Source organism: Takifugu rubripes, chromosome 19, assembly GCF_901000725.2.
Source record: "Takifugu rubripes chromosome 19, fTakRub1.2, whole genome shotgun sequence".
In the NCBI taxonomy this organism is placed as follows: Eukaryota; Metazoa; Chordata; class Actinopteri; order Tetraodontiformes; family Tetraodontidae; genus Takifugu; species Takifugu rubripes.
The window spans coordinates 4,667,672-4,693,343 of NC_042303.1; the positions used below are offsets into that span (position 1 = coordinate 4,667,672).

Below are 25,672 nucleotides of genomic sequence, written 5' to 3' on the forward strand. Positions count from 1 at the left end.
ACTGCTTCTGGAGGATGATGATGAGAGCGGTACGGATGAAGCCATAGGTGGTTATGATCCCGCCATTAAGCGTGTGTTGGCTAAAGCTGAAAAGAGGGGTAATGAATCCAAAAAGAAAGCTAAGTCTGGTCCAGATCTGACCGATGACAGTTCAGGGTCAGACACTGATGAAGACTCAGACGGCAATTGTTCTTCCTCTGAGGAAAGACAACGTTCTTTGAGAAATCTCGAAAGGGGTATCGAACAGTGTCGTTTAGACATTAGCTTGACGGGAACTCCAGAAGCTCAAAAAATGCTAGAAAGAAAATTGGAAGATATGGAAAAACGGCGTAAGTCGTTAAAGAAGGGAAGGCTTTCAAGGCTGATCACTTCTGACTACGCCTTGCGTTCAAAGAAAGACAGCTCTGCTAACAAAATGTTCCCTGTTGTTGTTCGTGGTCAAAATCTTGAGTATAAACCTTGACAGAATTCCGACATGTCAGATATATTAGAGAAGCTACCTATCCTTCAGGAAGGGGCACACCCCTGGATTTCAAAACTGGAGGAACTTTTGATTGGAACACAACCTGCTGTTGGAGACATTAAAAGGCTCCTAGCTAATCTCATTGGTGTGTCTGCCATGGAAGACCTTTTGCAGAAGGCTGGCATGCCTCGGTTCATGGCAACTGCAGTAAATGATGCTGAACTGTTTTCTGCTCACAGAGGTCAGTTTTGGGGGGCGCTGAAAGACGCGTTTCCAACCAACATACATCCTGATAATATCCTCATTGAACCATTGGGTGAACAAGAAAATCCGAGAGCCTACGTTTCAAGAGCTCTACAAACTTGGTGTAATGTCACAGGCAATGATCCCGACGCTAATCAAATGGAGCAGTCAATCATTCGAGCTAAAATTCAGAAGGGATTGCCACTGCCGGTGCGTAGTAAAATAGCAGAGGTGGTTGGTCTTGGGAACATGATTAAGAGTGTTTACATTGATCACATTGCTCACCAGGTTGAACTATATCGTAGAAAAGAGCAAGAGCTGAAAAACCAAGATCATGAAACTCTCAGAAAACTTACTCAACTGCAGCTGGTGGATAATAAACGCAAAGAGAAAAAGCAAGCAGTAGTGATGGAAAACCAACCTGATCAAACATTACAAATGCAATCAAACCGAACATCATGCCAATCGTATCAATTTCCATTGGTGACATCTGTTCCACCAGTACCTCAGCAATATTACTTACACTCTGCAGGGTTTTGCTAATGAAACCATAAAAGGTTTTGAACATCTCTCCAACACTCAGAGGAGTCACAGACTTACGTTGTTGAAACATGACATGGCTCTCGATTACATCTTGGCCAGAGAAGGAGGTTTGTGTGTGTCTTTGAACTTGACAGGAAATGCTTGTTACACTTTGATTCCAGACAATGGTGATAATATAAGTGTGATTGACGCTTTGAAGAAGATAAGAGATGCGTTTGGACCTTCTGAAAGCGCAGGAACTTCAGCGACGGCTTGGCTTCAGGACAAATTTGGTCCAATGGGAGCTATGTTGGTACAGGTTCTCAGTGCCGTCGTAGTGTCACTAAGTGTGATGTTTTGTTTTTGTCATTAACTTGTGCCAAGGCGATGATATTGCGTTGGATTGGTGTAGTGATGCCTAGCGACCAGGTTCAGATGCCACTCTTAAGTGACAAAGTTTTGGTTGATTCAGATGAGGAGGACATTTCTGATGAGATGGTTGATAAATATCCAGTATAATCAATAATTCAGTATCTAGTGTGACCTTCGAGTCATATCCTTATGTTACTTTTTGCATTTAATGGTGTTTATGTTTTCCTTTCCTCCGTTGTAGTTCCGGTGACAAAGGGGGGAAATGGTTACATAATTTACTTAATCGTGACAACCATGTTTTGATATGTTTGTATTGTATTCTCTCTAATGAAACCAATGTTTTTTTTGCAAAGATACTGGCACCTCTGTTTTCTGTTTCCAGGACAGTAGTTGGGGAGCTACGTTGGGGTGACAACTATGTTGGAATGGACTCAGAAATTCAAAATGAACTGTGAAAGATGCTGGACCCTGAATGAAGATGGGGAACAACTGAAGACCCTTCATCAGGGGACTGTGAACTACAGATTTGAAAATTAATGTTGATGTGTTTAATGCATATATTTGAAGTTTGTGTTAATAAATTTACTAGGGAAATTTCATCAGTAGGCAGATGATATGAGAACTCAGGTTTTTCCTTGTTTTGGTTAAGGGAAAGGGGTCCTTAGGCAGGGAAAGGTCCAAGGTAAGGTCCGATGGGACGACCAGCCTGATCGTGGACATTTTTTGATTTTTTTCTGAGTATCTTGTATGTGTTTGCCAAACTCTTCCCTAATATAACCTTTTTGCAAATTGGATTGGAGTACCATAGGTGGTCGCCGTCGACAGAGGGACCGTGAGAGAATTTTCCCGTCTAAAGTGTTTTGATGGTTGTAGACTGAAAGAGGTCTGTCGGATGGGTTTTTCACTCTCGCACTCCACTAAATTTCACATATTGTTCATGTTTAATTAATCAATCTTTTCCAAATTATACCACTTAATTAGTCACCGTCACTTTTATTAAAACTTGGTTATTCTTTATTTTTCGAGACTATGTAGTCTCGAAGGGGGGAAATATGTAGTATCTGACCCGTTCTATGCAGGCTTTACATCTGTAAGGCCGTAATGTGTTTAACAGCCAGCCTAAGCACCATATTAGGACATGCTCCACATGTGTGTCCTGTGTCTTCCTCCTTTATGTAAAAGGAGCTCCTAAAAGATGACACTGGAGCCTGTGGGCCCCTGGTTGTTCTCCATATGAGGATGTGTAGCATGAAGCATCTTCAAGTATTCCCTTTTTTGGTAATAACTGAACGCTATACCATTGGGTTGGCCATATTGTACAGCGTGAGGTCATCAGTAAAGAATGTGTTTACTCGACTGTATAAGAAGGAGGTGACGATGAAGACACCTCGGAGTTCTTCACCATCGGGACCGCGAAACCTCCCTCGGACAATCTGCAGTGTTCGATTGATACCTGACTGTTCTCTCCAATAAACATCTTTGATAACCAAGTCGGTGTCTGCGAAGATTCCTTCCTCATCAACACATCTCGGCAACCACCAGGAGAAGATTCACAACATAAGAAACAACGGACACTTCCAGGGGAAAACGAGGGAGCAGTGACGGTTTGTCCGTAAACAGCTGACGGCCTGTACAGGTCCAGCAACTGCTGAACCCCTTCAGAACCTGAGAAGATGAAAAAAGAAATGAAGTTGTTCTTCCTGGTTGTGGTGATTCGATCTGGTCAATTTAGTACACTTGTCCAGAGCACCAGATTTACTGTGAGATTTTTATCTGAAACCCTAAAATCATCTTGGGAGGAGGTGAAAATTCCACATGGATAATGAGCTGATGTGAATAAAGGAAGGTTTGCAGAGGAGCAGCAGAGCGACGGAGGGTGTTCCAGAATGAACTGCTGCTTGCTCTCCCTTGCAAGGGAGTTGATTCAAGCAGGGTTTTGCCGGGTTGCTCTGTTTCAACTCTAACACTACATATAGTATGCAGGGAGTTCCAGGAGGATGAAGGAATTGATACCATTGACTGGCCCCCATGTTCACCTGACCTAAACCCAATAGAACACCTCTGGGACATTATGTTTAGTTCCATGCGGCGCCGCCAGGTTGATCCTCAGACTGTCCAGGAGCTCAGTGATGCCCTGGTCCAGATCTGGGAGGAGATCCCCCAGGACACCATTCGTCGTCTAGTAGCATGCCCCGATGTTGTCAGGCATGCGTACAAGCATGTGGGGGCCACACAAAGTATTGAGAATCATTTTTAGTTGCTACAATGACATTTTGGCAAAATGGACCAGTCTGCTGCATCATTTTTTCACTTTCATTTTTGGGGTGTCTTTGATTTCCCCCCTCTATAGGGTGATCATTTTCATTTCTATCAAATTATGTGGCATCATTTTGTTACTAATACATCACCTACTTTTTTATCAGGAAAGATATTCAAGATCATTTCTCCCCCCGTTTATGGCTGATGTGTTTTCGAAGTGTTTCTCTAATTTTTTTGAGCAGTGTATATTGATAAGGGTTTTACCAAAAACATAAATAGTTCAGGTAATCAGAGAAACTGTTAGTACTTGTCTAGTTAAATTATAGTATTGTAGTTAACTGTGTCAACAGATATTTATTAATCTAGGAACAAGCAGAGACAAGGTCAGAAACTGTAGAAAACAAGGTGATTACCAGGGCAGGGGTGAGACGGGCAGGTTAGGAACAGGCAAGTTTGGCACCAGAAAAACAGTCTAAAAATAGCAGTGGAAAGCCTTTAAAGTCCATCTCCTCCACTGAACCATCCTCACTATCATGAATGCAATTTCTCCCCAACTGGCTGGCCTGGGTGTTGGTGACAAAAATCTGCCACAAGGCCAGCATCGAAGATGTAGTGAGCAGGAACCCAGGCCATATCCCTTTCAGTCACACTTGGATGGTGGTCCAGTGGTGGTTAGATGAGGTGGTGTAGCTATCCACAGAAATCAGAATGGTGGTTCAAGCTTGGGCCCATGTACTCTGTCAATGGTGGGTAAAAGGAAGTGCCAAGGGGCAGGAGAATTCTTGGTCAAGTGCTGAAAACCAAGGAGGCTGGTATCCATAAAATCACTGAAATGAAGAAAATCTTGTTGCAGAACTGGTGTTATGCATGCACTTCATACCTTTAAGCAGACAAACAACAGCTAATGGTGTTTGAGACTTTAATTCAACAAAGAAAAACTATGAACTGCGTGGCAAAAAAGTGAGGGGCATGAAGCGCAGATCGTGAAACAATCAGCTGCTGGTGAACAGAAGGTAACAGGAGACTGTCAATTGCAAACCAGCTGCCAGCTGTATTCCGATGGGAGGACACAGTGACGGTTGGCCTGCTTCTGGGACTGTGAGGCAGCATGTAGGTTGGCAGAACAGACCCAACACCACACTGTCTTTCAGTGACGCAGATTTGTCTCTACAAAGGGCACTGCCACCTCCTCCTGGCACTCGAACAGAGGTGGCTGATATCCAAATGAGGCCATGAAAGGAGACATCCCCTTGGTGACCCTAGTCTGAGCTCCTCTACTGAAACTGGCAGACAGGGTAGGCATTGGTTCAAGCTCTGGACAACACTGAAGTGGCAGGAGACTGCACAGGAGGGGATAGCCATATATCAGACAGAGGTTTGTCATGCTGCCTGACAAGTGCACCCTGAACCCCCAAAGCTTGCCCAACAGCATCATCATCCGCTGGATCCAAAATATGGCCCAATGGACCTGACGAGAACTCAACTTCCTGACGGTGCTGATATATTTCTGGTTCTTATGGTCTGCTGAAACCAGGAATGGTTTTTCAGTGGCCTTCAGTCAATAACATACTTTCCTGCTGCCAGTTCCCTGTTTCTAATGTCATCATTTTTCTCAGCTGGGGACAGCTGCTGAGAGAAAAGACACAAGGGAGAAGCATCTGGTTTATGCAGGGACAGGAAAGCCCAACTCCCACGTCCAAGGCATCAACCTCCACTTTAGTCTGTAACTTTGAGTTGGATGCCAGAAGAATAGTGGTTGTGGTGAACTGGACTTCAGCATCTGGAAGGCCTTCTCTGTCTCAAAGAGACCAATGGAACCACAAGTTGATGCTATTGAGGGCTGTAAGTGGGGCAGCCATAGAATTGTAGCTCAGAATAAATGGTAGATAGAATGTAACAAAACCCAAGAAATGTTGCAGCGGCTTCCTGGAACCAGGGACAGCCAAGGCGGTAACAGCGGAGTCTTTGGTGGGATCCATCTGAAGACTTACCTCTGTAACCATGTAGCCCAGGAAATAGAAGGAGGTAGGTTAGAACTCACATTCTTCTGGGTTGACAAACAGTGAATTCTCCAGGAGGTGTTGCATTATTGACTGAACATGGTGAACATGCTCTTCAGGAGACTTTAAAATAAAGAGAATGTTATCCAAATAGACAAACATGAGCCTGTTGTGCATATCCCGCAGAATATCAGGGCCTGAAAGATGGCTAGGGCATTGGTGTGTCTGAAGGGCATGACTCATAGTGACCAACAAGGGTGTTGAACGGCATCTTCCATTCTCCCAAATGTGGACCGACATCGAGCTTGGTGAAGACCTTGGCCCCCTGGAGAAGTTCAATGGTGGTGGACATGGGGGGCAAAGGATAGTGACATTTTATGGTGGTGGTTGTTTAATCCAATTTAAATTAAAGAATCCTGCCCCTGTTGGAGAAGGTGGATGAGCCCAGCAGCCAGAGAGTCATTAATGTAAGTCTCTATTTCCCTCAATTATGCCTTAAAGAGTACAGATGAGGACAGGTGAGTTGGCAGGAAGCACCCCATTCACAGATGGTTCCAGTTCCCAAGTCAGGATATGATGGCAAAACAAGGAAACCGCATGATATAAGCAAGCGGGGTTGAGCCAGGATGTGAAACTGCACAGTCTCACAATGATTGCTGGTGAGAAGCATGGCTACTGGAAGTCTGGTGAGACTGTGTTCATCCAGTGCTTGGGCTGGGACAGGAAGTGGCAGAGGAACTCTTCCAATACCAAGTTGGTGACCCACCTTCTTCCCAATGCTGCAAGCATGAGCACCGAAGCCATTCAAGGTAGCCGGTGTGTGGAGACCACCCGGAATCAGAAATTGGGCCTGTAGCAAGGGCCTCTTCAGCTGGACAGAAAGTGCTGCTGGACTCACCTGTATCTCCCCAGTCATAGATGATCCAGGGTTTTTGCTGAGCGCATACCACAAAATGCCCTACCTTCCCACAGTACAAACACAATTTGGAGGGTCGTTCATCCCATTCCTAAGGGGTTAGAGAGGTGCGACCCAACCGCATGGGTTCGAAATCTCTCATCTGTTGACTTGAAGGAGAGGCAGAATGAAGATAACTACTACCCTTCCAACTGTCTGGCCAGCGAGGAAGTGTGTCCTGGCTCCTCTCATTGACAAGCCTAAATGCGGAGATCAATTCTTATTGCTAGTTCTATGACACCATCTAGCATCCATGGCACCTCATAAGAAACCAGTTCATCCTTGATGTAGTCAGCTAGCCCGTGAAGAAAAGTGTCAAGTAGCGTACGATTTCCATCTACTCATGCTGGCTACAGTCCAAAATCAATGAAATAATCTGCCACAATTAGCTCAGCCTGCTTAGATGCAACACGCTCAGTTTTGCTCTCAAACCAGTCCAGTTAGCCATACTCCTGAGAATCCTGTAACCTGAGCACCAGGCTTGACCAAATCCAAACTCTGAAGCATCATTGGATGAGTCTCCAGGGGTTCTGCAGACACCGGTGGCACAACTTTAAGGTCACCCAAAAGTAAAACCAGAGTGCACCGGAACCTTCATCTCTTCTTCCAATTGTTTTTTCCAGAGCGGTTGTTAGATCCATTATATTAAAGTTATCTCTTATTCGCTTTTACCGTGTTATATTCTTTATTCTTGTTATATTGTTTCTCATTACTTAATGTTTCTTATTATTTGCTAATGCTTAATGTTCATGATGCTTGATATGTCAACTCGAACTTCTCTGGTCAAGGGCGACAGAAATGCAGCTGCTGTGGGGAAGTTATCTTGTGTTTCCCCCCTCCCTTTAGGCACATTTGAATTCTGTGTAACTAGGGACCTCCTAATTTCAATAAAAGAAGGATGGCGGAAGTTGTGTGTCAGAACGTGTTGGAGATATGTAACCGAGCACATCTCCCCGTTCTCCTTGCTGCAAGTAAAATTCAAAACTTTTGTCTTTGCCTCATTTGTTTTACTCATGTTTCAGGTCGTTTGGACCTAATAGTGGAATCCATGCTCCCGCTAAAACATTGACGTCACATGCTGGACAAAGTCGGCTTGATTACACCTTCCCTTTTTTTGGGTGTACCTTACCAGATACTGTTGGGCCCGAGGAAGTCAAACTTTACAAAACTCCTTCCAAAGTTACCTGGCAAAAGACCTCCACCTTTTTATCAGTGAGAGAAATAGCTGTTGAGCTCTCTCTCTACCAGGCGACTGCCATACTCAACACTGTCCAAAGAGGACCAGCTCACTGTTCACTTGCTGTCACAGCGGTACCACTGAATGCGTCAGGTGCGCCAGTAATGAATTTGTCGCTCAAAGCGGTATGAAAGAAAAGGTTTTATGTCTGGGCATAGACGAGTTATTGTAGTCTTTTACCAAGCAAACCGATATGCCAGATTTCCGAGTCCTGCATGTAAAGTTTTGTGTTTTTTTTGCATTTATTGATTGCATTTAGTCTAACTGGGACTAATCTCTCTCATTTACATTCATACTTCATCATTCTTACTACTAGTACCCACATGAACACGTGCACGTATACTCATACTAAGATGCGCCTCCATTTCACGGTGTAGTTTATGTTATAGTAAATTACAACAGATCCTCATCACCAATTTAGTGGACTACATTCCCATAGTCATTTTAACAAATTCAAGCAAAGTAAGCTCATATTTATAATAGATGCTTGTTGATGGTAATATTATTGGTTTGAATCAGTGTATTTTCAATAAATTCCATTAAAAAAAAATATCTTCCACATTTCTTATCTTAAAATAACTGGATAGTTTCTTGTTATAATTCTTCTGTTTCTTGTTATAATTCTTCTGTACTACCTTATCTATTGTCTCTTACCTCCACTCTCCTACCTCCACTCTACTCCATCACTCCCCAGAACTCTCAGCTGCTGAGCTCAGACTGCCTGCTAACAAAAGCAGCTACATTGCCCTTCCTCCCAGAAGCAACCCACAAGCCTGCAGAGGAATTACCAAGAAACTACAAAGCAAGTTTAATTTGCCACCAAACACAAGCTATGCTGGCTCATGCTTTTAGCAACAGAAGCCATCCAGTTAGCTAGCACCGAGTTGCTAACAAACTACCTCAAAGGACCTTAAAGTAGTGACCAGTTGTCCTCCAACAAGCAACACCAGGACCAGTAAGCTTTCAAACCTGAATTACATCTTTTGCCAGCTTGGCTTTGAAGAGAATTTGTGTTTATCTTGTTATTATGTGTTCTACCATATGTTTCTGTTTTCTGTTAGAAGTACTTTAGAAGTTAGGAATGGTAGAATCATTAGCAAGTGTAATAAAGATCAGTGACCCTTCCTTGACAGGATTGTTGTTTAGACAGTTGTAATCTCAGGAGCCAGTCAGGCTGAAGGTGTTAAACACCCATCGTAAAACTGGACAGCAGAGTGGTCTTGATAAGCTCATCTGCGGGAAGAAGGTGAACTTTGGCCTGGCCATTTGGGAAACACAAGAGAACAAGGACTGTGTCAGCATCCAATGGGACTGGAAGAAGAAGACAAGGTCATCCAAGAAGAAGGACTGGATTGGGCTGAATTACCATCAATAATTTACATATGTGTTTCTATAAAAGACTGGGTCAAGGGATAGTTAGGTTGTCAGACTTCATGCCCTGGCAATTGACTTCATGCCCTGGCAATTGAATTGTCTTTAATGTTGGGTTCTGCCCTTATGTTCCAAGTCATTGTTCCAACAGTCAGACATGATGGTGTGTGATAGTCTGGGACTACTTTAAGACCTTGTTGACCTGTTGTGACTCATGGTAACATGAATTCTGCTGTGTACCACAAACTTCTGGAGGAGAACAAGTCAGTTTGTAACCCCCAGCTCAAAACCACTTGGGCACAATCAGATATCTTGAAAACACCAACTGAGAATTTTGGATCTCTGAATCAGACTAAAATCCAACTAAGCTGCTTGTGTGACCTTGTGAACCCTCCGATGTGGCTGATGTAAAAATTCCTCCACAGTCATCGGAAAGACAAATTTTTTATCACAAACACTTGACTGCAGTTGTTGCCCCTGAGGGGGGCACAACCAGGTATTCTTTCACATGTAGGGTGTCACGTCGGTTTGGATTTTTCATTTAGAAACTGCATTTTGTATTGAGTCCTTGAGTCCTCGTCTGATATTGACATTTGTGTGATGATCTGAAACCTTTTAAGTGTGGCAAATAAGAACCCATTTCTGAGCACCATATGTCAGGGCACAGTGGAAAACTCTACATATGGGGTTCGAGTATGCTGCTCACCGTGCCACCTGACTGATGACTGGAGCAAAGTTAGTTGGGCCGTACAGCTGAACCATCCTCAGGCTCTGGAAATAAGCCTCCAACACACCATCAATGCCCATGCAGTTTGGATTTTCTGGATTTGAGTTCTACAACAAACAGAAAAATAGAATAAAATAAAATGCCAAAAATTACAAATTTAAACAATCAAATGAATTTGATAAAACTACATTTATATAGCCTCTGTTACAATCACAATTGTGGGTAGGCATTTTAAAGAAACCCAGAGTCTGACCCCCCCCCCCCAAAAAAAAAAACAGGCAACACACTATGTGTGTGCAGGAGGGTCCCCCTACATGAGCCTGGTCCTGCTCAAGGTTTCTTCCTGTTAAAGGGGAGTTTTTCCTTGCCACTGTTGCTTGTCTGGGGTTAGGCCCTGGGATTCTGGAAAGTGCCTTGAAACAATTTTGATTGTAAAAGACGCTATATAAATAAAGATTGATTTGATTTGATTTGATTTGATTTATGTTTATATGATACTTCAAAAAATAAATTATTACTTCAATCAGACCGTATATGGAAAACTGAAGTGCGTGGAAAATGATAGTCCAATGTAAATTAGTGTTCTGCATCCAACTAAATACCCAGTTACTGAGTTTGGAAATCGATTTGCTCTGGCATGTTTACACCTTAATTGAAGTTAAACACCTGTGCACATAGTACACAATGTCTAAACCTAGACATTGAATGACCCAGAACTAAAACATTCAAGAAAGCAGGTCATGACCAAGAGGGAGAGCATAGATCTTATTCAATTCAATAGATCTTTAGTTATCAGCATCTGTTACAATCAAAATTGTCTCTAGGCGCTTTAAAGAATCCCAGGGCCTGACCCCCAACAAGCAACAGTGACAGGAAAAACTCCGCTTTAACAGGAAGAAACCTTGAGCAGGACCAGGATCATGTGGGGGACCCTCCTGCTGATGGCCGGCTGGGCAGAAACAGAGGAGAAGGGGGAGGACAGGTAGAAGAGAGAATAGGCATAGATCATGCAAATACATTGGTTACAACAAGTTGTTAGTATTGGAGTTGAGTGTGTCAGGGGGTCAGAGGTCAGGGCACAGTTGGTCGAGAGAAGAGGCAGCCATAAACGAGTAGGGTGACAGAAACCTCTCAGGTGATCATGTTTCTGTACCCTGGCAGCCTTGGATCAGCTGAGGGCCTCTCAAAGAATTGTTTGGACATCCTGATAATGATGAATTACAATAGTCCAGCCTGGAAGGAACAATTGGACTAACTTCAGCATCATGTTGGCTCAATCATTTAATAATCACCTAGGTCAAAAGTTACTAGAAGATTCCTCATACAGACATTATTTGCACATGAAGTAAAAGGATTATGGATTGAAAAAGGATTATTATTGCATTATGTACAAATTGAACAAAGCTGCATGAATATCCATCTTCTGACTCGCCTGACTCCAGTTGATTATTATGTGAGACAATAGGTCAACTGGAAAAGAGACCTTATTAATATGCCAAAAAGACACTTATCCTCATGAAAAACATGTCAGTTATTCAGTTTCAAATTCCAGGAACAAATCCTGACGAGACACCAAAGTCCAAATGTGAGCATAGCTGGTTTAAACTGTGTCATACTCGTCTATTTGTTTGCTTGGTTTTCTTTATCATTCATGTCCTGCACTTCCTGTCTAATTCCATCACTCACCACGGTCTCTTTTTCAGCTTCCTGTCTGCTCTGCCCTGGATGCTCTCATGTATGTATGTATAATTATGCTCTCATATATCGAAGGCAGCACTGAGATCAAGTAGAACCAGGGTAAAAACCAGTCCATTGACTGAATCTCCAAGAAGATCACCAGGAACCTTAAAAACTGCTGTTTCTGTGCTGTGATGATCTACACAATGACAACATCTCAGACTGTTTCTCTCCGGGTGGTATTTCTTGGTTAGAGAAGAATAAGAGGCAGTTTCAGCCTAACAGAGAGCCTTTCTTTAAGCTACTCAAGTGTACATCCTTACAGGCTAGATCAGGAGTGCTCACAGTTTTTCAGCATGCGAGCTACTTATGAAATAACCAAGTCAAAATGATCAACCCATTATTTAGAAATATATTGAGGATTCTTACAATTTATGTTGATGTACATTGCATGACCACATATGTTGCACAATGCAATATAATTAACTATGTGCATTTTTTGCCATTACCCAAGTTAACTCTGATGACTTGTACTGAATCGAATCAACCAGGGATGCATAGTCTGGACAATAGCTGTTGACCAGCCTCAAGCACCTTCCAAATGTTCATCAAGTCATAGTGGAGCAGTATTTGGACTTAATACTTTACCTTCATGGGGGAAAGGCTGATTAACATAAAATGTATGGGATCCATTAATATGTAAATGCTGCTCCACATTTCCCTTCTTTGTTATTGCAACTTGGTTGCGTGAGTATTGCGTCACTTCCTGCCTCCTCTATCGTTTGTTGGTTGCATTGCGCACGGGGTGCCGTATTCACGTAATATTGAACACTTGGTGTGTTGTATTCACTTAATATTGAACACTTGGTGTGTTGTATTCACTTTACTTAAAATTTTGAACACTTGAGACATTCTAGTCACCCGATATCAACAGTGAGAAACAACCCATATTAAACAAATACAGGGCTTCGCCGATCACTAGCGTTAGCATGGCCTCACCGTCTGTTTCACCCGGTGTCTTTGTCTGTTCAGAGTGCAAAATGTTTAGTTACTCCTCTGCCTCCCTTAGTGAAGGGAATAGGTGCAGAAAGTGTAGTTTATTTATGGCTATGGAGGCAAGACTTAGCGAGCTTGAGACGCGGTTCTGCAGTTTGGAGTTAGCTGGAGTTGCGTCATGTAGCCAGGGTAAGCTAGCTGCTGCGGAGCCGCCTAGCGTAGCTACAGCTAGCGGTCCCCCGGCAGCAGCCGAGCAGCCGGCTAGCCAGGGCGGCTGGGTGACGGTTCGTAGGAAGCGTAGCCCAAAACAAAGGCCCACGGTGCCCCACCACCCGCTTCCCGTGGCTAACCGCTTTTCCCCACTCGGTGACACACCCGCTGAGAAACCGACCCTGGTAATTGGCGACTCTGTTTTGCGCCACGTGAAGCCGACTCCAGCGACCATAGTTAGGTGCATTCCGGGGGCCAGAACGGGCGACATAGAAGCAAATTTATGGCTGCTGGCGAGACGTAATCGTAAATTTGGTAAAGTTATTATTCACGTCGGAGGCAACGACACCCGGCTTCGTCAGTCGGAGGTCACTAAAATTAACTTGAAGTCGGTGTGTAACTACGCAAAAACGATGTCGGACTCCGTAGCATTCTCTGATCCCCTCCCCAATCTGGCCAGCAATGAGATGTTTAGCCGCATGTCATCGCTTCGTCGCTGGCTGTCACGGTGGTGCCCCGATAACCAGGTGGCCTTTATAGACAATTGGAGCACCTTTTGGGGAAAACCTGGTCTGATTAGGAGAGACGGTGTCCATCCCACGCGAGATGGTGCTTCTCTCATTTCTAGTAATCTGGCTAATTTTATTAGACCCAAAGTGACCTGACAATCCAGGGTCCAGACCAGGATGCAGAGTTGTAGTCTTACACACCTCTCTGCTGCTTCCTTAGAACCCTCACCCACCAACAATAACATATTTAACACTATAGAGGTAGTCTCTGTTCCACGGTTAAAAGTTCACCAAGCACAGAGTGGGGGAGCGGTCAATCACCAAAATCTTATTAAAATTAATCCTGAAGCACAAGTTGCAGAAACTAATATCACAATTAAGTGTGGACTGTTAAATATTAGATCTCTTTTGTGTAAATCCCTGTTAGTGCACGACCTGATAGCGGATCATCACATTGATTTATTTTGTCTTACTGAGACCTGGCTTCAGGAGGAGGAGTATGTGATCTTAAATGAATCTACTCCTCCTACCCATCTTAATTATCTTATTCCACGTGTTACTGGTCGAGGAGGGGTAGTGGCAGCAATCTATCACTCCAAGTTATTAATTAATCCCAGACCAAAACATAGCTTCAGTTCATTTGAAAGCCTGACTCTTGGCATCACCCATCTGAACTGGAGGACAGAAAAGCCACTTCTGTTTGTAGTTGTATATCGGCCCCCTGCTGGGCCACATTCAGAGTTCCTGTCTGAGTTCTCTGATTTCTTATCTGACTTGGTCCTTAGAACGGAAAAAGTCATTATCATTGGAGACTTTAATATCCATATGGACGTTATAAATGACAGCTTTAGAAATGGCTTCATTTCATTACTTGAGTCAGTTGGTTTCCTCCAGCAGATAAACCAACCAACTCACAGCTTTAACCACACCCTAGATCTAGTTCTGACTTATGGTGTTGAGGTAGAACATGTGTCAGTGTTCCCTCAAAACCCAGTCCTGTCAGACCATTCTTTGATCACTTTTACATTTATGATTAAGGATTCTTCTATGCTCAGAGCTCAGTCTTACTATAGCAGATGTCTTTCAGATAATGCTGTAGCTAAGTTTAAGGAAGTGATCCCTGTGCTGATCCCAGGACCACCGTGTGTTTCCCCAGGGATCAATCATTATAATCTTAGCCCTGCTGAGGTTGACTCTATTGCTGAAGGTGCAGCAACCTCACTGAGAATCACGCTTGATTCTGTTGCCCCCCTGAAAAAGAAAATAGTAAATCAGAGGAGGTGTGCCCCCTGGTATAATTCACATATCAGGACCCTCAAGCAGAAAGTGCGAAGACTGGAAAGGAAGTGGCATTCTTGTAAAATAGACAGCTACCATGTAGCCTGGAAAGACTGTCTAGTAGTTTACAAAAAGGCCCTTCGCAAGGCTAGAACAGCTTATTTTTCTTCTTTGATTGAGGAAAATAAGAACAACCCCAGGTTTCTTTTCAGCACTGTGGCCAAATTAACTAAGAGTCACAGTGTTTTAGATCCACGTATCCCTTCTTCCCTTAGTGGTGAAGACTTCATGAGCTTCTTCACTGATAAAGTTCTAGCTATCAGAGAGAAAGCTAACCAGGCCATCCCAACAACTGGACCATCACCAGATGTGCCGACTGTGGGAACATACAGGGTCTCCAACGAGCCCTTAAGCTCCTTCAGCCCTATATATTTTTCTGAGGCGTCATCGCTAATTCAGAAATCCAAGACCACCACGTGTCTTTTAGATCCCATCCCAACACACCTGTTGAAGGATGTTTTACCATTGATAGGCAGTTCTATCCTGGACCAGATCAATGGTTCTTTAGTGTCAGGTTATGTACCCCGGTCCTACAAGGTGGCAGTGATTAAGCCGTTGCTTAAAAAACCATCACTGGATCCCGATGTCTTAGCAAATTATAGGCCAATATCCAACCTTCCTTTTATCTCTAAAGTTCTAGAGAAGGTGGTGGTGACTCAGTTACTGGAGCACCTGCAGAGGAACAGCCTGTTTGAGATGTTTCAGTCAGGCTTTAGAGCTCACCACAGCACAGAAACAGCACTTCTTAAAGTCACTAATGATCTTCTCATAGCTTCCGATCATGGACTGGTCTCTATGCTGGTTCTGCTGGACCTCAGTGCTGCTTTTGATACAGTTGATCACAGCATCCTGTTACAGAGACTGGAACATGTGATTGGGATTAAAGGGACAGCACTAGACTGGTTTAGATCATACTTATCTGATAGATACCAGTTTGCCCATGTCCATGGTGTTCCCTCCTCATACAGTATTATTATTATCAGGGTGTCCAAACAACTCTTTAAGAAGCCTCCAGTTGATCCAAAATGCCGCAGCCAGAGTTCTGACAGGTATTGACAAAAGAGATCACATCACTCCTGTACTGGCGTCTCTTCATTGGCTGCCCGTTAAATTTAGAATAATTTTTAAAACCCTTCTTTTGACCTACAAGGTCCTCAGAGGCCTAGCTCCATCCTACCTGGAGGAGCTAGTGATACCTTACCAGCCCAATAGACCGCTCCGCTCTCAGAATGCTGGTCTACTTGTGGTTCCCAGAGTTTCCAGGAGTAGAATGGGGGGCCGAGCATTTAGCTACCAGGCCCCCCTGCTATGGAACCATCTCCCTGTCCAGGTACGGGAGGCTGACTCCATCGCTACTTTTAAGATCAGACTCAAAACCTACCTCTTTGAAAAAGCTTATTGTTACTAATTCAGTAGTTCCAGTTTCTATCATAGACAGACAAATTATCATACCTAGGGGTCGTCTAATCGCTAGGTCACATCTTAGTTATGCTGTTATAGGCCAAGGCTGCCGGGGTCCGGAAACATGATCACCTGACAGGCCTCTGTCACTCCACTGGGTCATGGTTTCCTCTCCTTTCCTCTCCTCATCAAGCAGACTAGTTATGCTGATTCTTGTGTAGTTTTTCTGCTTCTCCCCCCCCCCCCCTCTATTTATTTACAGGTATCGCCGCCCTCAGAGCTGCATAATGACCTCCGGCCCCGCTGAAGTGATTGTGCATCATATTTTTTGTGTGTGTTTCTGTGCTCTGTGCCTCTCCTCTCCCTCTCCCTCTCCCTCTCCTCTCCTCTCCTCTCCTCTCCTCTCCTCTCCTCTCCTCTCCTCTCCTCTCCTCTCCTCTCCTCTCCTCTCCTCTCCTCTCCCCCTCCTTCTCCTTCTCCTTTTCCTCTTCCTCTCCTCTTCTTTCCTCTCCTCTTTCCCCTCCTCCTTCTCCTCTCCTCTACCTCCCCTCCACTCTACTTCTCCTCTCCTCTACCCCTCTCCTCTCCTACCTATTCTATCCTCTACCTGTCCTCCCCCTTCTCCTCTCTCTTTACCCAGCCGGCCATCAGCAGGAGGGTCCCCCTACATGAGCCTGGTCCTGCTCAAGGTTTCTTCCTGTTAAAGGGGAGTTTTTCCTTGCCACTGTTGCTTGTCTGGGGTCAGGCCCTGGGATTCTGGAAAGCACCTTGAAACAATCTTGATTGTATAAGACGCTATATAAATAAAGATTGATTGATTGATTGATTGATTGATTGATTGATTGATTGATTGATTGATTGATTGATTGCAATGGTAGACTTGCGGATGAGGCAAACGCACTTTGAAAATGTCATCATGAATAAAAGTCCTCCTCCCATTCCGTACGAAATTGATTCTTCTTATTGTCCGTGTAAATTCTCAGTCATCCAGGTCATTGTATCCAAGGTAGTTTTCTCTGTCAACTGGACTGGGTTTCTTCTCTTGAAGACGTTTCGCCTTCTATCCAGAAGGCTTCTTCAGTTCTGAAATCGCTTTAACATGGATAGGAAGCTATCCATGTTAAATTGGGAGAAACTAGAAACTAGGTTTCTCAACAGAAACTAGGTGAACGACCCGACCAACGACCCTGCTAACGACTCTCAGGTGACCACCCAGATCATTAGCATGCAAATGGTCCACAGGGGCTATATATTTTCAAGCTCTCTCCCCAGCGATTTCAGAACTGAAGAAGCCTTCTGGATAGAAGGCGAAACGTCTTCAAGAGAAGAAACCCAGTCCAGTTGACAGAGAAAACTACCTTGGATTCTTCTTATTATTCTTTCTACTTTGTCCAGCTCCCACACTCATTTTTATATCCTTTAGGTTTAAGAGAAAAAAATCAAAAGCAAAAAATTGCCATAACAAGCTGACTAGCTTGTTTGCTTTGCTGCACTTAAAACCGTTGTTTGTGCATGCACAGTGACTTAACTGTGAAAAAAATTCAGATATCTGACTGGCTTCCCTGTATAACGCCATAAACAACGTGAATCGGGCTTAGCAAGCAGTTAAATCTGCCGTACTACTAGCTACTGTAGCCCACTATCATTAGCATGAACCCGCGAGCATTGTTTACCAAATAGAAAACATATAAACCAATTGTTAACTTAAATGTGCCTTTAACAGCCTTAAACCTAACTTAAATGAGTTCACGATCAGCTGTATTTACTGATGGATTTACTCCAAGGTTCAGACAACACTGCGGTGGAGCACAGCCTGCATGTGACACGTACTGTAGGTGGCTTCTCAAAAACAAACTTGTGGTAGGTGTAATGCCCTAAGATGCCAGTGTGGGGGGGGGGGGGGGTGCTAAACATAACACAAACACTGACAGGAGTCAGAACAGTGGCTGGTCTCTTCCCTATACTCGGCGCCATTTCATTGGGAAACCAGTAATGGTATCATCTCTAACTTGCATTGGCCTGATGATTCTTTGAAGACATTGGCTCACCTGTGCTCTTTCGCTCTGTCGGCATCACTTGTCCCTGCTCAGCTCTGTTCCAGATTCATCCTGCGTTGACCCCTGTTCCTAGTAATCATGTCTGGTTCTGAAGTCGGCAAATCTTTTGTACAGTCTGGTACCTCATCTTCCATGCCTTCTTGGGAGTAAGCGGTTCCTCGTTTGTATGGTGCTTTTTCATTGCCATGTACTCATGTTGTCTTTCCTCTTCTCAGATGTTGCTGATTAGCATAAGAGGAACATGGCCAGCTCCCTCTTTCTGGTTTCTCTGCAACTGCCCAGGTGGCACCTGCAGCTTGGTGATTTGTCAGCACCCATGGCTGGATTAGTCCCATGATTCATTTTTTGTGTTAAGTTTTAGATAAGATTTGGAATAAGGGCTCAAGGTTCTCCATCCACAGTATCAGGTTTGGTTGCACCTTTTTGTCATGTCATATTTCATTGCTTGGAGTGAGATCATACATGGAAGGAATGCTGCAGCAATGAAAGAAATCAATAAAACTGAAAGGCAACATGCCAGTATTGAAAGTTTTTGTTAATGTAAAGCCTCCCTCAGTCCAGTTTTATTTTGATGGTTACATTTTCATGCTTTACATTACTGTTACATATGGTATTCAATTTGGCACCTAAATGTTAAATTAAGCATTGTGACTTGTTAACATTGAGTGTTCTAGAGTTAACATTTGATTACAATGTTTAAATTTCACTTTGGTGCTAATTTTAAATACCGTAATTTCCGGACTATAAGCCGCTACTTTTTTCCTACACTTTAAACACTGTGGCTTATTCTACGGTGCGGCTTATTTATGTATTTTTTTCTATTGGCCGCTAGGGGCGCTCAAGCAGAAAAGGTAAGTGAGGCAGGTGGAGTATGTGTCGAGGAAGATGCAAGTTTAATGTAACTTTGTGCTTTGTGTATGAATAAAATTAGCATAAACAGACCCTCATTATGGAAAATACAAGAAGAAATGCCTATGACGCAGCTTTCAAGTTAAAAGCAATCGAACTGGCCGATAAAGATGGCAACAGAGCTGCTGCACGTAAACTTAACATAAATGAATCGATGGTGAGACGCTGGAAACGGCAGCGGGAAGAACTGGAGCAATGTAAAAAGACGAAAAAAGCTTTCAGAGGTAATAAAAGCAGGTGGACCGAACTGGAAAACATTCTTGAGGACTGGGTGAGCACACAAAGAGAAGATGGCCAAGGTGTTTCTACTGTGCAGATAAGACTGAAAGCAAAAACAATCGCCACTGAAAAGAAAATTCAGGATTTCAAAGGAGGACCGTCGTGGTGTCTGAGATTTATGAAACGAAAAGGTCTGTCCATCAGGACACAGACAACTCTGTGTCAGCAACTCCATCCCAAATATGAGGAACAAGTCGCAAATTCTGAAATTCGTTCAAAGAGAGCAGAGAATTCCACAACGTCATAAATATGGATGAGGTACCTCTGAGGTTTGACCTGCCCCTCACCAGGACCGTCAACAAGAAAGGTGAAGCATCTGTCACACTGAAAACAAGTGGCCATGAGAGGACGCATTTCACCTGCGTTTTGGGCTGCACTGCATCCGGAATAAAGCTTCCACCAATGGTAATTTTTAAGCGGATTACTATGCCAAAAGAAAAACTCCCGAAAGACATTGTCGTGAAAGTTAACATGAAAGGGTGGATGGTAGAGAGCGTAATGAAAGAATGGTTGACCGAGTGTTATGGCAAGCGACCGGGAGGATTTTTTCATACAAAAAAAGCGTTACTCGTTTTGGACAGCATGAGGGCCCATATTACAGATTCTGTGAAAGCAGCCATCAAGAGGACAAACTCCATTCCAGCTTTGATTCCTGGGGGTACAACAAAGTATTTGCAGCCACTTGACATTAGTGTAAATCGTGCATTTAAAGTGGCCCTCCGAGTTGAATGGGAGGCTTGGATGACCAGCGGCGAGAAATCGTTTACCAAAACTGGCCGCACGCGAAGAGCAACTTTTGCACAAGTCTGCCAGTGGATCCTGACAGCGTGGAGCAGTGTGGAAAAAATCCACCATCACCAACGGGTTTCGAAAAGCCGGTCTGCTGCGTGACGGAGAGGACAGCACAAGCTCAGGAGTGAATCTGCCTCAGGATGACAGTGAGACTGATAGCGACAACAAAAGAGAGACTGAGAGTGTGTGGCGAAGAATTTCTGATGCTATTCCAATCCGACACTGAGGAGGAAGACTTCCATGGTTTCAGTACACAGGAGGAAGATGAAGACAGCTCTCTGTGACTTTTACCGGTATGTTTTTTTAACCAGCCCTCTTGGTGCTGTGCTACTGTGTTGCTGCTATGTTACTGCCGCGTCTGAGTGACTTTTACCAATATGTTTTTTTTAACCAGCCCTGTTAGTGCTGTGTTATTGCCGTATTGCTGCTGTGTTACTGCCGCATCACAGGCACTGTTTGAAAAGAAAAGCAAAGGTTGTGTAGCGTGTTGGGGAGGGTCAGTGTGGGAATTTCCCAGCATGCTTTGTGGCAGTGTGTCTGTGGGTTCAGGTTGGTGTTAACCCTGTTTTTGTTCATTGTAAATGTTATCTTTTGCAACTTTCAATGTTAGTGTTCTATTTATTGAGTTCTGGTTGTTGATGTATTTAATTACTGTTTTAATTATTGTTTGCACCTGCACACCATAAGCCAGGTTATGTGTGTGATTGAAGACCTCTCTTCATTGATGTGTCTTCAGTTCAGTGATTAATAAAGTTGCACTTAATGCAGTCAAACTGCAGAATAGGCTGGCAGAAGTCTGTGTCTCAGTCCTTCCTTAATGTGGTACTGCTTATATAAGTGCAAATTTTTTTTTTTTCTAAAATTAGATTATGTGGGTAGGTGTATCAGAATGACTGTTTCATTCATATCACCTGTTGAGGATCCTGTTTATCCAAAGGTTTCTGTTTTTTTTTAAAATAAAATGTGTAGATAGACTTTGTAGGTTTTTTGTTTTTTCTAAAAAAAAAAACATCTTTAAGGATTGCTGTGTAAAGGGGAGTAGAGCAATGTGCGGTGGTTGGAAGAAAAGGTCTGAAAGGATGTACAGTAGATAACAGAACTGATGCTTCCTTTAGCACTGTGTTTGGGATGGTTTTAAAAAAGTGGTTTAAAACTGATGTCAGATGATGGGCACAAGCTGTTTCATTTACAGTCAGATCAATGTGATCATCTAATATCAGTGGAGATTCATCAACACTTCATCAGAAGCAGCCTTTCAATCCATTTAGCGCTCTGCTAGCAGTTAATTACTGTATTTTCACAACCATAAGGCTCACTGTAATAAAAGGTGCAGTCTCAGTTATAGGTGCTATACCTGTATTTACAACATACATAAGGTGCACCATATTATTAGGCGCATGCTAAAACATACAGTAAAAAATGACAACAGAAGTAAAACGGTGAGTTTCGACACATTTATTGAACAAAATATTCATTCTTCCACCACAAAACCATCAAAGTTTACATCTTCTGTATCTAAATTAAACAGCTGCGCTATTTCAATGTCCAACATCCTGAATTCCTCTTCATCATCTGAATCAGACTCACTGACCGGTTCCGCTTCAGTGTTGATGCCAACTTTTGTGAAAGCTCTTACAATACATGAAGACGGTATCATAGCCCATGCGTCTACAATCCACCCGCATATGGTGGCATAACTTGCCCGCCGCTGCCTCATAGATGTGGCTGGGCGTGGCCATCTTATCGCGGAAGATGTCCACCCTCCTGGTAATCCACGAGCAGCCGCTGCACAACAGTTGTCCTTGCGCGTATGGAGGGATGCCGCCTCCTCATAAAGCGAAAACACCAAGACGGACCTCCTTGGAAGTGCTCAATGTCCATTTCTTCCGAGCTTTCGTTCACTTTCTTGTTTTCTCCACTTTCTGACCATGGACTCATTTATATTAAAATGTCTTGCAGCTACTCGATTGCCATTTTCAGCCGCATATTCAATGGCCTGTAGTTTAAAGTAAGCCTCATATTCGTGTCACTTGACCGGCGCCATTTTAGGGGATCCTTACGCGTACGTGTGCCGCTAATCGATGGGTGGAGCGTTTACCGTAGTGCACCTACAAAAGGCACACAGCAGATTTTGGAACTCAGTCGACACACAAGGCGCACCATATTATAAGGCGCACCGTCGATTTTTGAGAAAATCTCAGTGTTTAAGGTGCGCCTTATAGTCATGAAAATACAGTAAGAGACTTTGGTGCCCTCAAAAAAAAATCACATTTAAGAAATGTAGGTCAGGAGAAATAATTAAAAGGTTTCCTGGAAATGGATGGACGATCCATGGATGAGAACTCTCCTCTAAAGAGATGATTCATGACAACTTAGCAGCGGAACCCACAAGGTTTCTGGTGTTTTCTTTATATCTTCTGTTCAGTTGTGATCATATTTGAGCACTGTGTGGGACCATTAGTACACAAACAAATATAGAAGTTGTAATAATGCAAAGGAAGTTGCACTTCCTCTGCGAATGTCTCGTAAAACAATTTTTTTATTCAGTTCAAATGCTGACTTCCACCTTAAATCCAGAGTTACACTTGAAGGTGATAGACATGAGCAGCTGAAATAAGATTCCTGAAGACAATTGTGGTAACAAGCTATTGGAGTAAACCTGGATCCAGGATCAGGTTCAGCACCTCAGGTTCCTCTTTAGCTCTCACTCATTCAGACACAAAGAACCCGGAGACTAAAGTCACTCTCAGTGACACCATTCTAAACAAAATCTTAACATTTCTCCAATGTTAATGGTTTTTCTCAGAATTTTCTCTGAGTACAACTAAAAGTATTCACAAAGCATTTGAGGCCAAAAGATGCTCTTGACAGGAGAGAGGAGAACTATGAAAAAGCCTGTCTTAAATAGACAAAGATGGTGGAAGGACAGTGATGTAGGAGAGATATTTTCCATACATTTAAAGAAAATATATATGTTTGCAACATGCTATCCAATAAATAAATACATATAAGCATCGATATAAATATATAGCTTGTTTTCAAATATGGAACAACCTCCACTCTGGCTCCCAGCAGGTTCCAGCTGTTCTCAATCCTCACTTTTGTGTAACAGGAGGGAATGCTGCCACTGCCCTTTAGCCCGAAGCACAAGACTGGATTTCCCTCTATCAACTCTTTGTTGTCCTCCAGCTTAAGGACTTAAGGAGCTACAGTCACAGAAAGCGTTACACCGGAGCAAGCTCCATCATCTACGCTCTGCAGCCCCGGACCTTCGCCTCGGAGGGGACAAAAGTGGCCTTTGCGGTGAATCACCTGATGGGCCGAGCATGCCAGTGGAGAACCGACGAGTAGGAGCAGCAGTCTTCCACCTGCACATCGTTTCGCACCTTCGCTACAGAGCTCTGCAAGGTTTTTGGCGAGCCACGTATGGGACCCAATGCCACGGGAGGCTTACTAAGCATTAGCCAGGGGAACAAGACCGCTCAGGACTATGCCATAGACTTCTGCACAAAGGCAGTGCTGAGTGATTGGAATGAGCCGGCCCGGTACGATGCCTTCCTGAGAGGTTTAGCGGACTAGTTAAAGGATGCACTAGAGTCGTACGATCTCCCTTCTTCTTTAGACGAACTGGTGAAATTGGTGTCCCGGATTGACGACGGATTCAGGCTCATCATCGGGAGAAAGGGCATGTCACAAATCTCCTGTTGCCTTCTATTCGAATGGACTCACCCTCTGCCATTGAGGGGGCAACCTCCAGCGGCCAGATGGGGGAGCCAGAGCCCACCCAGGTTGGACGTACGTGACTAAGCCCAGAGGAGCGTGCTCGACGTCGCCAAAGGAACCTCTGCCTCTACTGTGGTGAAGCAGGTCACTTTGTCTCCAGGTGCCCAGCAAAAGGGGCAGACTCACCAGAAGAGGGGGAAGTACTAGTGAGTCATTCCCGTGCAGTTCTTCCTCCACAACGCCCTCTCTGTCATGCCAAGCTTCTTCTGTCCAGTGGCTCTCACACCTTGGCCACGTTCATTGACTCTGGTGCCGACGTAAACCTTTTCGATTAGGATTTAGCCCAGCAACTGGGAATCAAGCGGATTCCTCTGTCCAAGGCTCTCTCTGCCAGTGCCCTGGATGGCCATTTGCTGGGGACAGTCACCCATCTGATGGAGCCCATCCATTGGTTGTTGTTCGGGAATCACCACGAGACCATCCAGTTTCATATTCTGCATTCTCCCTGTCTACCCCTGATCCTGGGTTACCTGTGGTTGTGGAGACACCATCCGCAGGTTGACTGGGTCACGGGAGCGATCCTGGGGTGGGTCACTTCTTGCCATCAGGTTTATGTGCGCCATGCTACGGTTCCCTGATCATCTCTCGACTCCGGGGTCTCTTGGGACCTAACAGCTGTGCCTACCAAATATCAGGACTTCCCTGAGGTGTTCAGTAAGTCAAAAGCTACATCTGTACTGCCACACCACACTTATAACTGTGCCATAGGCCTTCAGCCCGGCACCTCTCCTCCATAGGGCTGTTTGTATTCTGTCGGCTCCCAAAAGGAAGGCCATGGAGGACTATATCGATGACTTACTGATGGCAGGCATCATCCAGCCCTTATCACCAGCAGGAGAGGGTTTCTTCTTCATGGAGAAAAATGATAAGACCCTTTGACCCTGCATCAATTACCGTGGACTGAATGCGATCACTATAAAGAACAGGTACCCTCTTCCCCTCATTTCTTCGGCCTTTGAACTCCTGGAGGGGGCCATAATCTTCATGAAGCTGTACCTATGCAACGCCTACCACCCAGTCCGTATTCGTGAGGGGGATGAGTGGGAAAAACGGCATTCAACACTCCCACAGGACATTACGAGTACCTGGTTATGCCCTGTGTGATTTCACGTGTGTGATTTATTTGTTTATCTGCTCAAACATTTGAAAGTCAGTAGGGACACCTGGTGTATTTGTAGTGCAAAATATCACTTCTAACATTTCTTAAGCAAAGGAAATCACCAGTCTTCTTATCAGAACAAGTTATTCAGTTATTTGAACATTTAATGAATGAAAACTGAACATGTGGTGCTTACCGGTATTAATGTTTGTATCAATGAAAATAGTCTCTGTGATTTGTCAACTCATTTACTGGTGGCAGGCCTGGCACTGCATTCTGCTCACCAGTGTATTATAATTTGATACTGCAATTCTCAGTGAGCCTTGTAAGTGTGCATCGGTAAGGCAGGTTCTGTGTTTGTTCTTGATAAAGTTAATGTGGGAAAAGGCTGATTCACAGAGATAGGTTGAACCAAAAAGCGGGCAATTTTCATAGCTGCTGTGCATACGTAACTGTACTTTTCCTTATCCACA

At 43.9% G+C, this 25,672-nt stretch overlaps 1 protein-coding gene across 3 annotated transcripts in view; it reads right to left on the minus strand.

Annotated features, from left to right (window-relative positions):
- Positions 1-25,672, minus strand: part of LOC101079109 (copine-9) — a 107,998-nt gene that overhangs the window by 22,719 nt on the left and 59,607 nt on the right. For all 3 annotated transcript variants that reach the window (XR_003885839.1, XM_029825997.1, XM_029825998.1), the window contains exon 16: positions 10,129-10,256. Coding sequence is in view for 2 of the 3 variants with exons in the window: in XM_029825997.1 (XP_029681857.1) it covers positions 10,129-10,256 (128 nt within the window). In the remaining variant the exon portion in view is untranslated. The remainder of the gene's footprint in view (positions 1-10,128; positions 10,257-25,672) is intronic.